This window comes from Rhamphochromis sp. 'chilingali' (assembly GCF_963969265.1).
Source record: "Rhamphochromis sp. 'chilingali' genome assembly, chromosome: 14".
Classification (NCBI taxonomy): Eukaryota; Metazoa; Chordata; class Actinopteri; order Cichliformes; family Cichlidae; genus Rhamphochromis; species Rhamphochromis sp. 'chilingali'.
In genome coordinates this window covers 35998598-36014131 of record NC_137941.1, presented here as the reverse complement: position 1 = coordinate 36014131, position 15534 = coordinate 35998598, and the positions used below count along the sequence as shown (strand labels likewise).

At 46.4% G+C, this 15534-nt stretch overlaps 1 protein-coding gene across 2 annotated transcripts in view; it reads left to right on the top strand.

The window, feature by feature from the left end:
- The first annotated feature begins 698 nt into the window (after positions 1-698).
- Positions 699-15534, top strand: part of LOC308409809 (aryl hydrocarbon receptor-like) — a 44960-nt gene continuing 30124 nt past the window's right edge. Inside the window, exon 1 of one of the 2 annotated variants that reach the window (XM_080902809.1) lies at positions 699-1171. In XM_080902809.1, coding sequence (XP_080758935.1) covers positions 1113-1171 — 59 coding nt within the window. In that variant the 5' untranslated portion in view covers positions 699-1112. The remainder of the gene's footprint in view (positions 1172-15534) is intronic. The other variant, XM_080902810.1, reaches the window with a different exon arrangement.

Below are 15534 nucleotides of genomic sequence, written 5' to 3'. Positions count from 1 at the left end.
GGACTGTCTCACTTCTGCAGCAAGCCTCATGTTGTGCCTAGAGGAAGTGCAGCTGTTGTTGCGTCATTTTTCAGGCCCTATGGTTGGATTTGAACTGTGCATAAAAAACTCTGTGATAACCTGGAACAAACAGAAATTTGCATTTGAAAAATGACACTGACAGAAGGTCCATTCACCGGTTGCAGTCACAGAAATAATGTAAAAGTAATTAAATAGACAATGTTTTCTCATGAACATAGGTAGAAAGTTCAATTTTAATAAAATCAAAGTGATATGTGCTGCCCGAGTTCTTAGAGTGAAAACCAGGAATGGTTACTCAGACTTGCACAATACAAAGAATCAAGGTCCAAACAGGCTGGCTCACATGAAATATACACACCTCTGTGTTCACAGAATAAAACGTCAGACAGTGTGTGTGTGTGTGTGTGTGTGTGTGTGTGTGTGTGTGTGTGTGTGTGTGTGTGTGTGTGTGTGTGTGTGTGTGAATGAGTGAGGGAGGGAGGGAGAGAGCGATAGGGGGACAGTCCCCAGGACAGATTGCTGCCACCATGGCCATGACGTCACGACCTGCTTTGGTCAGACACCTCAAATAAATAACTTTTTTTTCAACTCAAAAGACGCAAATATGGTGGATGTTACAAAAGCAAACGTTCTCGACATCCACAATGAGTCCATTCCACCTTAAAAAGCTGTCTCGACAGACTGTACACACGTTTCCTGAAAACGCCCCGTGTAAGGGCGAGAACGAAAACTCGAGTGACTCTGAATAATAATAATAATGATAAGGCGGCGTTGTTTATCCAAAGGAGAGGGGTTGGACATCGGCACAAGACTTCTGTGCCAAACATTTTTCCATTTGCTCCCCTCTCAGTAAACCTACCAGCACTACCCCGCGTACCCTCACTGCGCTGCCGACCAAGGTCAGCAACAGTGACCGCCAACGGGAGCTGTCAAGGCGGCAGCAGCCCTCCGAGGACCCCGGCAGGTCTATAACCTGGGATTAGGATCAACAGGCTAAATAAAGGACTGTCGGATGGATGAAAGCCCCGGAGTGGAGGGGTGAACGAGCTGAAGTTATTCTAACGTAAAGGCTGTGAGAACTAGGTGACACCATGCTGAGAAACCCGGGGACCTATGCGAACAAGAAAAGGAAGAAGCCCGCCCTCAAACAGTAAGACTTTTTACTGTTTTACTGTTTACCTTATAATAATAGCAGTTACCGCTGTTGATAACAACATTATGAGCACACGTGTTAGCGTTAGGGTGACGGTAGGCTTCACTTTGGGCAAAAAGCCGTAAGCAGGAACTAACTTGTAGTTCACTTTAAATCTCTGTGCAGTATAGAAAGGTGACTGAAGTTCAACACTGCTTTGCTTTTATAAGTGCGACACTCTCGGTTACTTCGCTGTCAAGTTATGAAATTAACCTGTGGTGGAAATGACAGATTAAACCAGTTAAGGTGGACTGTGTTCTCCCGTTATCGCCAAGTCAGCTGTGTGTAATTATAAAGCCGTATACTTGTAAGGTTTGCTGAAATGTGGTGCTGTGTTTCTGAGACGGCGTGTGAGGGTTCCTCCTTTAGGACCACCTTAAGAATGCGCCTCCATGCAGGATCTGGCATGGATATCTTGCCCTCGCGCATTAATCACAATCAAGTTTGAGAGTCGGCTGCTGCTCTCACGCGATGCTCCGGGGAGGGCGGGGTGGAGGAAGGGGAGCGCGAGCCTCTGATGTTATTGTAATGTGATACGGCCTCGCGCCGTGTGCGTCTTTCTCGCTCTTTTCCACACTATTGTTTGGCGTTTCTAGCTTTTAATGCTCAGTTACACGAACACGCGGGTACTTAAATTACTTTGACATACTTCTGTTTTTGTTAACCAGATGTATGAAAAGTAGGCCACCGCCTCTGATCATTTCATTGCGAGTTTTCTTACTTTCAGTTACTTTTGTTTATTGTGACTTTCTGTGCGTTACAAATTACATACGCGAGAGAGTCTTTTAGTGTAAGCTTTTGATGGTTTAGCACTGATGAAAATCTGCGTCTGTGTATTAAAGTTTCTGCCTGCAGGTTATTGTGCTGTGATAGGCCCTGTGTGTGTGTGTTCCTGTCTATCTTTGTGAGCACCGAAATCTGCATTCTACTATACTTGAGAACCAACAGTCACTTGTGAGGACACACCCACGGTCCTCACAAGTTTGAAGCATTTTTGAGGCTCAAAATGTGGTTTTAGTGTCAGGGTTACAGTTAGGTTATGGTCAGGGGAAGGGGCTAGATAAAGCATTGTGTCAATGAAGGTCCTGACTAAGATAGCTGAACGGGCTTCTGTGTGTGTGTCTGTGTGTGTGTAGGGGGGGTTAACTCTGGGTACTATGGCCTTTTCTGTTTAGTTTTTTTCTTGTGAACCTTATTATACAGCAGATTGTTACACTAGCGTGACCTATATAGTCAAATTTCCTAAATACCAACTTCCAAGACTTCCATGCAAATTCAAAACGTGCACAATAGCAGCTGGCTGTGGACCCATCGATACATTAACCACCGACATGTTTTCAGACATTGGCCAACTCAGGTTTAGTCTAATAATGAGGTGGTAATACTAGAGTCATCAACTAGCCTTGTTTATGACTTTTACTCTAACTGTATTTGTGAGGGGACGTTGGTGACACTTATGCTTTTAGAGTTAGAATCCTGTTAATTTCACTGTAACACGGTTGGGCTGAATTATCTTAATACATCAGAAGGATAAATATGTTGGAATACACAAACAGTAAAACTGGATTTATTTCTTCTTACATTGTATTTGGTCACTAACAAAAGCCGGTTACTTAAATAGTGATAAGTGTGTTGCTCTAAGTTACAGTAATAAAGATGCATGAAACATCATTTTACATAAATAGCAGACATTTGTAGAAAAAGACATTGAATTGAACAAATGCTACTGAAAGTGACATTTTTATGTGTTTGTATGTAACCTCCCCTACCTCCTGGTTATAACTGTGTTTTGGGAGTGTGCCCGTAACCAAGAGGAAAATTAGAGGGCTGCACAAATATTCATAGAACTGCAGTTATGTTCAGCAGCTGTAGTTGTATTCAAATAAGATGCTTTTCAAAAAACTGCAATGCTAACCCTTCCTAATGTAGGGAAAGTGTTTCAGCTCTGCTTTAAGTATTCAGACTATAGTAAAATCTTCTGTCTGCAGCTCTGGGACTCCTGTGCAAACGGAGTCAGCTCCATAAACTGTTAAACACAGATGCTGAGAGTGAACACTGTGGGTTTGATGTGTCTGATTATACCGATCTGGTTTATTGTGTATGGGCTGTTCCCGGTGTAAATCCCAAAATAAAGAGTCGGCCTGTGTGTAGACGTCTGTGTTTCTGAAAGTGTGGGCTGTGCAGTGAGGACTGAGGTTTCCTGGACGGCCAGCTGTGCTCAGCTGCACAAAGGACCCATTGAGCCTGACTGTAAAAAGCTGTGGTCAGTGCACAGGGACATTCCACGGCAGATCTGTCCATCCACAATCTGTTTTATCATCCATATTCTTACCATGTATGTTGCCAGTCTCCTTTGCCATTGTCTATTATGTTAAATATTCTGCATTTTCCAAGTTTATTCTGTGTGAAAGCAACATTGTTCACACGCTTCCTGATTTCTTTTGTTTTGTTTGTCACACTTAGATGTCGTTTCATCTAATAAATATTAATATTATACATTTATTATAGAAAAAAAGGAATCATAACCTACCTGGCCACATGTGAAAGTAGTTGCTCCCTAAACCTGACACCTGGTTGTGTGAACTGTAGTCAGGCTTTAATGATAACTGCCAACGAGCCTTTCACAGCGGTGTGGAAGAGGAAGCCACACGGAGGATTTCCAAGCATGGATGGTCATGTTTGAGCATCTCAGTCAGAGTTGGGTCCAGACTTTGATTGGCCACTTTAAAACCTCCAAGCACATTTTTCTGTGCATTCTATCAAACACATTCACACACCAACAGATGCATCACAGAGAAACTTGGGATTCAACATCTTGGCCAAGGATACGTTGGCATGCAGACTGGAGTAGCCAGGGACTGAGCCAGTAACCTTCCAGTTAGCAGATGACCTGCTCTACCTGTGGAGCTTCTTTTTGGTGTGTTTTAGGGCTGGGCGATATATCGAGTTTTTTAAAAATATCGATATATTTTCATACGAGATATAAGATGTGACAATATCCTTTATATCGATATAGTCTATGTTACGTTATAATTATACTTGTGGAGCCGCAGGTTTGCCTCTCTTTCGTCCACTTTTGTCTCTACGCAACGTTACTCGGCCTCGCCTCTCCTTCACTGAACACAACTCCGCCTCCCCCATAACTTCACCTGCAGGCAATAACAAGATGAAAGCGGAAAATCTCCATTAGCGAGTTACCGTGCGTGGGGCTGGACGGCGTCAACGTGTTAGCGAGCTAACCACGCTAACGACATGCAGCCCGGAGGAGCTGCACGGCCTAAAATCCTTTCATTTTCTCAAAAATCGACAGTGCGCCTTATGTATGAATTCTGGTTGTGCTTGATGGCCGCGAACCGATTTTATGTGGAACACGGCGCTCAGCAATCTGTCAAAAAATGTTTTAATATGACTTTGCTAAGCTACGGAGCTGCACCACTTGATGGATTGTCGGAGGATTACGGCTGAGCCTCGCGGAGTGATACGTACTGTGTGTGTATAAGGAGCACAAACGGCACCTGTTCAGAGACGTGGTGCAGCTGTGAAATCTGTCTGTCTTTGTTATTGTGCTCAGTGTCGTATTATTCAATTATACGCGGGTCCACTGTACGATTCATAACCACACTTTATTTTCTTGTTCTTGCTCTGCCCCACATAACATAACATTCTCTACAGAAACACACCGGTCTCGCCCTCTAGCTGCCATCAGCCTAACTACACTGACCGGCTGCATTAACATCTACTGTACAATGCAATTACACCACATCTCCCCTTTCTAGAATCAATGGGTAGACTACCATTGACTCACCAGACCTTAGAGGGTTATTCTGCCTCTGTGGCTGGAAGGTCTGGTCCTGCGCTTACCTGTAAGGAATACTATATAATGAAAATCTTAACTCTAATTAACCCGTTAAGTAACACAAATTCTTACATGCTAACTTGTCACACCCCCTGCATTTCCCAACTTCTGAACATGCATATTTGAAAATGACAACCTTTTAGCTTTTACACTTTTACCCATATTGTGCAAACAATACTACGAAAGAGGGGTATTCTTGTATAAAACAGTCCTTTCCATCTTATCCGTTATAAGTCCAATCTGGTTGGTCTCACAACCACTCTTCCGGATCTGGTTCTGGGTGTAGATGGAAGCTCTGGAGAAACTGTCTCTGGCATGTCCGTGGAGCACTGCTCCCCGGCTTCTGCAGATTCTGGCTCCCCATTATTGCTCTCAGTTTGGTCTGGAGAGTGTTTCATGGGAACAAGATGCCGACGATTCCGCCTAATTGTCCCACGAGGTCTCTCCACGAGATATGATCGTGGTGTGGAGTGGCTGCCAATAACTGTGCCGCTGGCTCTCTGGTCTGTTATCCACACTTCTTGGCCTGGAGTGAGCCTGTTGAGGCTGCGTGCGCGATGACGAGTGATCAAGATGGCGCCGAGTATGGCAGCCTCGTTGCGAGCTCCCCCAAGCAACGGCTTTCTTCTGTGTTTAATTTTACTTTTCCTTTATTTTTTCACGAGCAGCACTTGTCTCCTTGTGTACGACCGACAAACCTTACTGGACATAAAAGACGGTCTTCTTATAACTTTCCGGAGTTCAAGTTTTGCAACACGGACGCTCCGTTTGCAGACCCCCCATTCATCTCACCTGAGACGCCTTTGTTCTCTGGCCCTGGAGGCCGCAAACGCCGACGCAGAGGGAGAAGATCTGGCGTTCTGGTTCGACTGAGACGGCGCACTTACAGACCACCGTTACCCAGTTTATTACTGGCTAATATGCAGTCTCTGGAGAACAAGCTGTGCGAGCTTCGGGCACGGATCTCATTCCAGCGAGAGATGCGGGACTGCTGCGTGATCTGCCTCACAGAAACCTGGCTATCGGACAAAGTACCGGACTCCGCAATACAACTGCCGGGGTTCTCTGTGCACCGCGCGGACAGGTCACAGGATCTTACTGGGAAAAGCAGAGGCGGTGGTGTGTGTTTCATGATCAACAACAGCTGGTGTGATTATGCGAACGTGCACCCGGTCAAATCCTTCTGCTCACCGGACCTGGAGTACCTGATGATTAAGTGCCGGCCATTCTGGCTACCGAGGGAATTTACAGCAGTGATTATTACGGCTGTTTACATTCCCCCACAAGCCGACACTGACCGTGCACTCAGGGAACTGTACAGCGCGATCAGCAGCGAGGAAACCGCACACCCAGAGGCAGCGTTTATCACAGCCGGAGACTTTAATAAGGGAAACCTGAAGAAAGTCTCACCAAAACTCCATCAACACATCCTTTTCAACACACGTGGAAACCGGCTACTCGACCACTGTTACACCTCTTTCCGGGATGCGTACAAAGCCCTCCCCCGCGCCCCATTCGGCCAATCAGATCACTGCTCCATCCTGCTCCTGCCCGCCTACAGGCAGAAGCTGAAACAGGAAGCTCCAACCCGGAGGGCGGTGCACTGTTGGACGGACCAATCGGAGTCTGCGCTGCGGGACTGTTTTGATCACGCGGACTGGGAAATGTTTCACGTGGCCGCCAGAGACATTGATGAATACACGGACTCAGTCTGTGGATTTATCAGGAAATGCGTGGAAGATGTCGTCCCATCCAGAACAGTCAAATCCTTCCCAAATCAAAAACCCTGGATTAACGGAGATGTCCGTGCGGCACTGGCGGCACGGAACACCGCCTTTGCCTCCGCGAACACATCGGACTACAAACACGCACATTACCAACTCCGGAAGACGATCAAAGCAGCCAAACGTGAGTACAGGGACAGGGTGGAGCAACAGTTTGACAACCCTCGGAGTATGTGGCAGGGACTAAACACGATCACAGACTTTAGAGGGAAAACCAGCACACCGCAGACCACGGCCTCTCTGTGTGAGGAACGTATTCTACGCTAGATTCGACACAGCGAACACCATGAGACCGGACAGTGTGCGCACCGCGGATGACGTCAGTGCGCACACTGTGTCTGAGGAGGATGTGCGGAAGTGCTTCAGGAAGGTGAACGCACGCAAAGCTACTGGTCCGGACGGGATTCCCGGCCGCGTCCTCAGGTCATGCGCGGCTCAGCTGGCTGGAGTGTTCACACACATCTTCAACCTTTCCCTCTCTCTGTCTGTAGTCCCAGCCTGCTTCAAAATGGCCACCGTCGTCCCTGTACCCAAATCCTCAACCATCTCCTCATTGAACGACTGGCGACCTGTAGCCCTGACCCCCATCGTAAGCAAATGCTTCGAGAAGCTGGTCAGGGACTTCATCTGCTCTGCACTACCCGACTCACTGGACCCTCTACAGTTTGCATACCGCCACAACAGGTCCACTGATGATGCCATAGCCCTGACACTACACACTGCCCTGTCACACCTGGAGAAGAGAGACACGTATGTGAGGATGCTGTTTGTAGATTACAGCTCAGCATTCAATACCATCGTTCCCTCGAAGCTGGACAGGAAACTGCAGGATCTAGGACTGAGCAGCTCCCTCTGCAGCTGGATCCTTAGCTTCCTGTCTGACAGACGCCAAGTGGTCAGACTGGGCAGCATCACCTCATCCCCCATCACACTGAACACTGGTGCTCCACAGGGGTGTGTACTGAGCCCTCTCCTGTACTCACTCTACACCTACGACTGCACAGCCACTAACAGCTCCAACATCATTGTGAAGTTTGCGGACGACACTACAGTGGTGGGTCTTATCACCAACGGTGATGAGACGGCTTACAGGGAGGAGGTCAGCGCCCTGACCCACTGGTGTCAAGACAACCATCTCACCCTCAACGTCGCAAAGACAAAGGAGTTGATAGTGGACTTCCGGAGGTGCAGAGAAGTACACACCCCCATCACCATCAGCGGCGCTGCTGTGGAGAGAGTGAGCAGCTTCCGGTTCCTTGGAGTACATCTGGCTGAGGATCTTACGTGGTCAGTACACACAAACAAAACAGTGAAGAAGGCGCAGCAGCGCCTCTTCTTTCTCAGGAGACTGAAAAGATTCGGCATGAGCCCCCGCATCCTCAGGACCTTCTATCACTGTGCCATTGAGAGCATCCTCACTGGATGCATCACCACCTGGTATGGCAACAGCACCGCCTACAACTGCAAAGCTCTCCAGCGAGTAGTGCGGTGCTCTGATTGGATAATTGGAGGTGAGCTTCCCTCCCTCCAAGACATCTACAGGAAGCGGTGCCTGAGGAAAGCGGGGAGGATCATCAAGGACTCCAGTCACCCCAGCCATAAACTGTTCAGACTGCTTCCATCAGGAAGGAGGTTCTGCAGCATCCGGTCCCGTACCAGCAGACTGAGAGACAGCTTCTTCCACCAGGCCATCAGACTGCTGAACACGTCATAGACACCTCAGCTTCACTACTGGAACTTCAACATTATGCACTCCACACTGTATATAAATGCCACTTGTTTTGCACATATTCAACTCTGTATATTTTATTATTATTATTATTATTTTTTTTTTTTTTTTACTATTTAAATTGTAAAAATGTGTATACACACACACACACGTAGGAAAATATTTAGCATACACATCCAGAAATGCATACACTATTATATATTGTACATATATTTATTAGTTTCAGGTTGGCCATTCTTGTATTTTGCTCGTTTGTGTTGTTGTGTTTGCACATCTCTGTTGCTTGTGGGGCTCGCACACAAGAATTTCACTCGCATGTGCTGTGCCAGTGTGCCTGCACATGTGATGTGACAATAAAAGTGATTTGATTTGATTTGATTTGATTTATATGACTGTGCCTCTTTAGTCCTTCTCTCCTTTTCCCTCCGGGTGACAGCCACACTATCAGGAAGTGCGGGGTCTAGCAGAGATGGCAGTATTGGCACTGTGGTGCGAAGCCGTCTCCCCATCAAGAGTTGGGCTGGACTATAGTCATTCTGCAGTGGGGTGGCTCTGTAAGCGAGCAGAGCCAAGTGTGGATCAACAGCTTTCCGCAATAGATTCTTGACAGTCTTAACTGCTCGTTCGGCTTCGCCATTGCTTTGGGGATATTTCGGGCTGCTTGTAATGTGACAGAAGCCATACACTTTTGCAAATGTCTCAAAAGCTGCCCCTGAAAACTGTGGCCCATTATCTGTTACCAGCTGCTCGGGGATCCCATGACGAGCAAAAATCCCTTTGAGATGATGGATCGCGTCCTCTGACCTTGAAGGTGTGAGAGGGGCAATCTCAACAAATCTTGAGGCATAATCCACGACAAGAAGGTAGGTTTTCCCTCTCAGCATAAACAGATCGGCTCCTAGCTTTTGCCACGGCCGCCCCGGATACTGTGATGGCATCAGCGGTTCTGTGTGGTTTTCTCTCACTTGGCAACATGTCCGACAGTTAAGGACAAGCTCATTTATCTGCTGGCTTAGCCCTGGCCACCAAACCGACTGTCGTGCTCGCTGTCTGCACTTAACCACTCCCTGGTGACCTTCGTGCAGTCTGGTGAGCACATCAATTCTCATAGTTGCAGGTATAACCAACCTGTCCCCTTTGATTAGCAGACCATCATGTACGGTGAGGAACGCCCGTTCTGCCCAGTACAGTCTTAGCGCTGGTTCGCTGTTGAAATGTGTGGGCCATCCTTCCTCACACAGCTGCATCATGCGAGCACATACGCTGTCCCTCTCCAGCTCTTCTCTCAGCTGCTCCAAGAAATTGTTGCTAGCTGGCAGATTGTCCATCAACATGTCCACGTAAATATTTGTGCTCTCCAACAACTCCTTGTCTTGAAGTGTTTCTTTTGCTTTCACTGGAGATCGTGAGAGCGTGTCAGCTGTCCACAGGTGTTTGCCTGGTACATGCGAAATCGAGTAGGAATGTCGCATGAGGCGCATCCTAAAGCGTTGAATTCTGGGAGGGAGCGCATCCAGAGTTTGTGCCCCCAGCAGACTTAGCAGCGGCTTATGGTCTGTCTCCATTTGAAAGTGTTTGCCAATAAGAAAGTTGCGGAACCGCTCACAAGCCCAGGTCAGACCTAAAGCCTCCTTTTCAACCTGAGCGTATCTCTGTTCCGTTGCAGTGAGGGAGCGTGACGCGTAGGCAACAGGTCTCCACTCCTCGTCCCATCTTTGAAGCAGCACACCCCCTAAGCCATACGATGATGCGTCCGCTGACACCTTGCAGTCACGGCTTGGGTCATACATGGCCAACACTGGCGGTGATGTGAGCGCATCTTTCAGGTTCTGAAATGCTCTAGCCTGGTCAATGTCCCATCTCCAGCAGTTTTTCTTAGACAGTAAGTCTCTTAGAGGTTTGTCCTTCTCTGCGAGCTGTGGGATAAACTTTCCAAGCTGGTTAACCATTCCCAGAAAGCTCCTTAACTCACTCACACTTTGTGGCTCCTTCATCTCCCTCACAGCCTGGGTCTTGCTTGGGTCAGGGCTGATACCGCTGGCTGAGAGAACATGCCCTAAAAACGTCACCTGCTGTTTCGCGATGTCGCACTTGTTAATGTTCAGGGTGATGCCAGCTTTTTGGATCCTGCCCAGCACAGCGTGTAGGCGAGAGTCATGCTCTTCCTGCGTTCTGCCCCAGACCAGCACGTCGTCCATGTGGCAAACCACCCCTTCCATACCATCTGTGACCTCTGTGACCATCCTGTACTGGAAATGCTCCGGTGCTGAAGCAATCCCGAAGGGCAGTCTCTTGAAGTAATAACGCCCAAACGGTGTGATGAAAGTGGTGTATTTGGCTGAGTTTTCCGTCAGAGGTATCTGCCAAAACCCCATGTTAGCGTCCAGCTTGCTGAATATGCTGGCACCAGCCAATCTGCCCAATGTTTCCTCCACCGATGGCAGTATGTACTTCTCTCGACACACAGACTCATTGAGGTGTGTAAGGTCGACACATATGCGTACATCTTCTGTCTTCTTCGGTACCACCACCATGCCTGAGCACCAATCAGTTGGCTCCTCAATCCTGCTGATCACCCCTAGTTCTTCCATACGGGCCAGCTCCTGCTTAACTTTGTCCATCAGAGGCAATGGGATTCTCCGTGGCATCTTCAAGGAAAAAGGTTGAGCTCCAGGTTTCAGTTTGATGTCGTACGGCTGACGTACTTCACCGAGACCACTGCACAGCTTTGGGTAGCACTTTTTAAGCGTCTCTATAGTTATGCTCTCCAGACGAGCCACAAGCTCCAGCTTGCTAATAGCAGGTCTCCCCAGCAAAGCAGTGTGCAGGTGTCTGATGACAAAGACATCCTCAAGTATTTCTTTGTCTCCCTTCCTCAGTGCAAGCTCACTGACACCAACGACATCCAAACGACTCCTCCCGGGACCCAGCAGAGCCTTGGTTGATTTGTGGAGACTGGGGGGGTGGTTGTGTCTGTAGAGCTCCTTAAACACCTTAAGGGGTAGGACTGTCACATCGGCTCCTGTATCAATTTTAAATGACACGTTTTTGTTGTTTATGCTTAAGTCGACAGTCCACGGCTCACCCTCACACTTAACACTGCCCAGGAACAAACCATGTTCATCCTCTTCAACCTCATGCACTGTTTTTGGTGCCCTGCATACACGTCTGTAATGTCCTTTCTTTCCACATGCATGGCATTTCACTTCATTCGCTGGACAATCCTGCTTTGAATGGGATGGAGCGCCACCACATTTCTGACAGGTTGGCCCTTTTCTGCCATCTTCTCGGAAACCACGTGTTTTAGCTTGACGACTATCAATCTGGAGCAGTTTGGTTCTAACAGGCTTACGACTGATTTTATGCACTCTATCTACTGACTTAGCATCGCTAGCCTCACCTCTAGAGTCACCTCGCAAGGAGGATTGTTGTCGCTTTACCTCTTCACTTTGCCTCGCCATGTTGATAGCCCTCTGCAAAGTCAAATCTGGGTCAAGCTGCATGCGTTCTGACAGCCGTTTGTCCGTGAGACCGACAACGAGCCTATCCCGTATCAGCTCATCATGTAGCACTCCATAGTTGCAATGTTCTGCTAGCGCATACAGTGCTGTCACAAAAGCATCCACTGTCTCATTGTCTCCCTGTCGGCGCATATTGAATTTGGTGCGCTCATAGATCACATTTTTCTTCACAATGTAAAAAGCCTGGAAACCATCACGTACCCCCTCGTACGTTGTCCTTTGCTCCGCTGTTAAACTCAGACCGCGAAGCACATCGTCCGCCTCATCTCCCATGCAGTAAATCAACGTGTTGACTTGGTTTTCCTCCGAGCTGACGTTCAAATTACTGGCGAGACGGAATCTCTCGAACCTCCGTATCCATTTGGACCACTCCTGCGGTTTTGAAAAGTCGAAGGATTCCGGTGGCTGGATGCTGAATGTCGCGCTCGGCCCCGCCGGTGCTCTCTGTGCAGTCTCATCCGCCATATTCTCCCCTCGTTATCCCGCGAGCTCCGCCAGACACAGGTTCGTTCAGTCGAGGTTATATGGATCAGTACAGGACTTCTGACACCATGTCGTATTATTCAATTATACGCGGGTCCACTGTACGATTCATAACCACACTTTATTTTCTTGTTCTTGCTCTGCCCCACATAACATAACATTCTATACAGAAACACACCGGTCTCGCCCTCTAGCTGCCATCAGCCTAACTACACTGACCGGCTGCATTAACATCTACTGTACAATGCAATTACACCACACTCAGCGTCTATTAGTTTACATTTTGACTGCACAATTGCGAGCTTTTTGTTATGCACAAAAACAACATTGTTTTCTTTTATTTATAGACCATGATTATTTAATAAATGCTGATAATTTATTTTTGAGTAATTTCTTCATGTACATCTATGCTGTATGTTAATAAAAGTGCCCGTGTGACATCTGGGACACAGTGTGACTAAGAACTCTCTTTTTGTTCTTAACTTATAGCTTTAAAAAAAAAAATCGAGATATATATCTTATATCGCCATCCAGCTAAAAAATATCGAGATATGAATTTTGGGTCATATCGCCCAGCCCTAGTGTGTTTCATTGTCCTGCTGCATAAACTGAACGCACTTGAGGTTCAGGACACAAACTGATGATTGGACATTCTTCTGTGTGTGTGTGTGTGTGTGTGTGTGTGTGTGTGTGTGTGTGTGTGTGTGTGTGTGTCCTTTACTTTTTTCACCGCTGGTCATTTTTGTTAGTAAAGAAGTGAGGTGTGCTTGGGGAGGGCAGAGTGGTACGGAGATACATGAGGCTGGCTCATGCTGTAAAGTGGCTCAGGGCGCTCAGGGTAATCAAAACCTGTAAAACGTCTGAAAACAGAACTGAATTCATTGTTTATCACATCTATCAAACACAAAATGAGCCTTTACAGACTAAGAACATTAACACGAAGAAATGTACATTTATATCCACAGCTCCATCCTGGACTATCTTACAGGTGTCCCTTATCAGATTGGTCCAAAAAGGTGGAGCTCTTGACTAGATTACAAGTAGGGCTGAACGATATATCGCATTTGCGATAATATCGCGACATGATCAAGTGCAATTTTCTAACCGCAAAGGCTGCGATTATACTGCGATTATATTATACAATTCATGGGCTGCATCCTCCTGAGGCCGCATTTGTAGACCGATTACGTCACAGCGACGCGCCGAAGGCTGTCCAAATTACTACCATATCCCAGAATTCATAGCGCGGCCCAGCCAAACTCCAGTTTCCAGCAATGGCGGCCGCTACTAAGTTTTAAAATTACTCATACTAATCTTTCAGGGTCACAAAATAAACTTTTAACATATTTTCAGGCGAGAAAGTAGCTGTGTAAACATCAAATATCTGCTCGGTTTATCAAGATATCCCATATTTGCAAAAGTGCTTCGACGTTTTCAGAGGCGTCTGCTACCCACCAGCTCGACAGCTAGCCGGGAGCTCGAGGGTTACTGATGCGGCCGAGAACGGCACAACTCCCGGCACATCATTTTCAGATCACCGCGGAGTTTCGCTGCTCGGGTTAAACGTAATATATAAGTCACTTAGACAACCTAAAAATGTTATTGTTGGGCTTTTTTCAGTGTTTTGTTTGTTCGTGAGTAAATCGGTTTGGCTGAGATTAAAGTTATTAGATTAGATAAAATAAAACTTTATTAATCCCCCGGGTGGGTTCCTCCTTGGTTTTCACACAGCTGACTAAACGTCAAACAGAAAACTTATTAAACAGAAGTATGAGACAGTCGAGAATTTACACCAGTGTCTGGTTATATTTTAGATAGCAAGAAGCAGACGGCCGAGTTTATTAAACTCCACCGAGACAGCGGTGACGCTAATCAGAACTAGACCGTCCAATTTCACGCCTTTAAATTTTAAAGGCGTGTTTGTGTGTGTGTTTATACAATTGCTATTATGTTTGCACTTTATGTGTAATGTTACTGACTGCAGAGATCAGTAAGATGTGTGTATTTTTTATTTATTAGTTTTATTTATTTAATATTATTTTTTAATTGAATGACTGTCTAGTAGTTCACAGATGTCGAAAAACTGAGTGTGGTAAAGCCACTGATTTTGTTTATGTATATTTCTGCAATCTGCACATTGCACTGACTTTCATTTTAATGTTTACACCAGGGTTCCTTGTCAGCACTTTATGCTCAGATGTTTGTAAGCTAAAAATAAACTATTGTGTATGTTCAAATATACTGTTGTGATTGAAGAAGTTAAATAAAAATGTCAGTCATCAATTCATGCATCACCTCATGTCATCATAACAGAGGTCTGTCTTCCAGGAAAGAACAGTTTAAAATTAATGTAATATAGTATCGGCCATACTATATGATGTATTGCTTGTCTTTGTTTAATAATACAGAAGACAAATACCTTAAAAAATAATCGCATATCGCATCGCAATCGCAATATTGGGGCAAAAAAATCGCAATTAGATTATTTTCCATAATCGTTCAGCCCTAATTACAAGTGCTGCTAGTACCAATCAAAGTTGAGCCATATTAGGCAAAGCTCTGTGATTGGCTCTGTGTGTTTGAACAGGAGACGGGCCAGAGGCATCCTGACAGAGCAGGTGAAACACGAGCACTGAGATGAGTCTGGTTCCATGGTAGTGTGTAGGGCTCCTTACCTGCTGCTCTCTCTGTGTGTGAATGTGTACTCAACACAGACTAAGTGGATTAAAGGTTCAGTGTGGTGGTTCCAGTGAGTGACGATGGATTAAAGGTGTGCGCTTTATAGCATCAGCATGCGTTCGCTGCAGTGAGCAGTTGTGTCCTTATTAATGGGGATAATATACTTGCAGTGCAAACATTTCTTTTGACTTGTAATCTAAAGGGATTGTGAAAAACACAGAGACATGCTGATAAGAGGTGTGGCAGGACGTTACCCTTTGTTCTGTGGC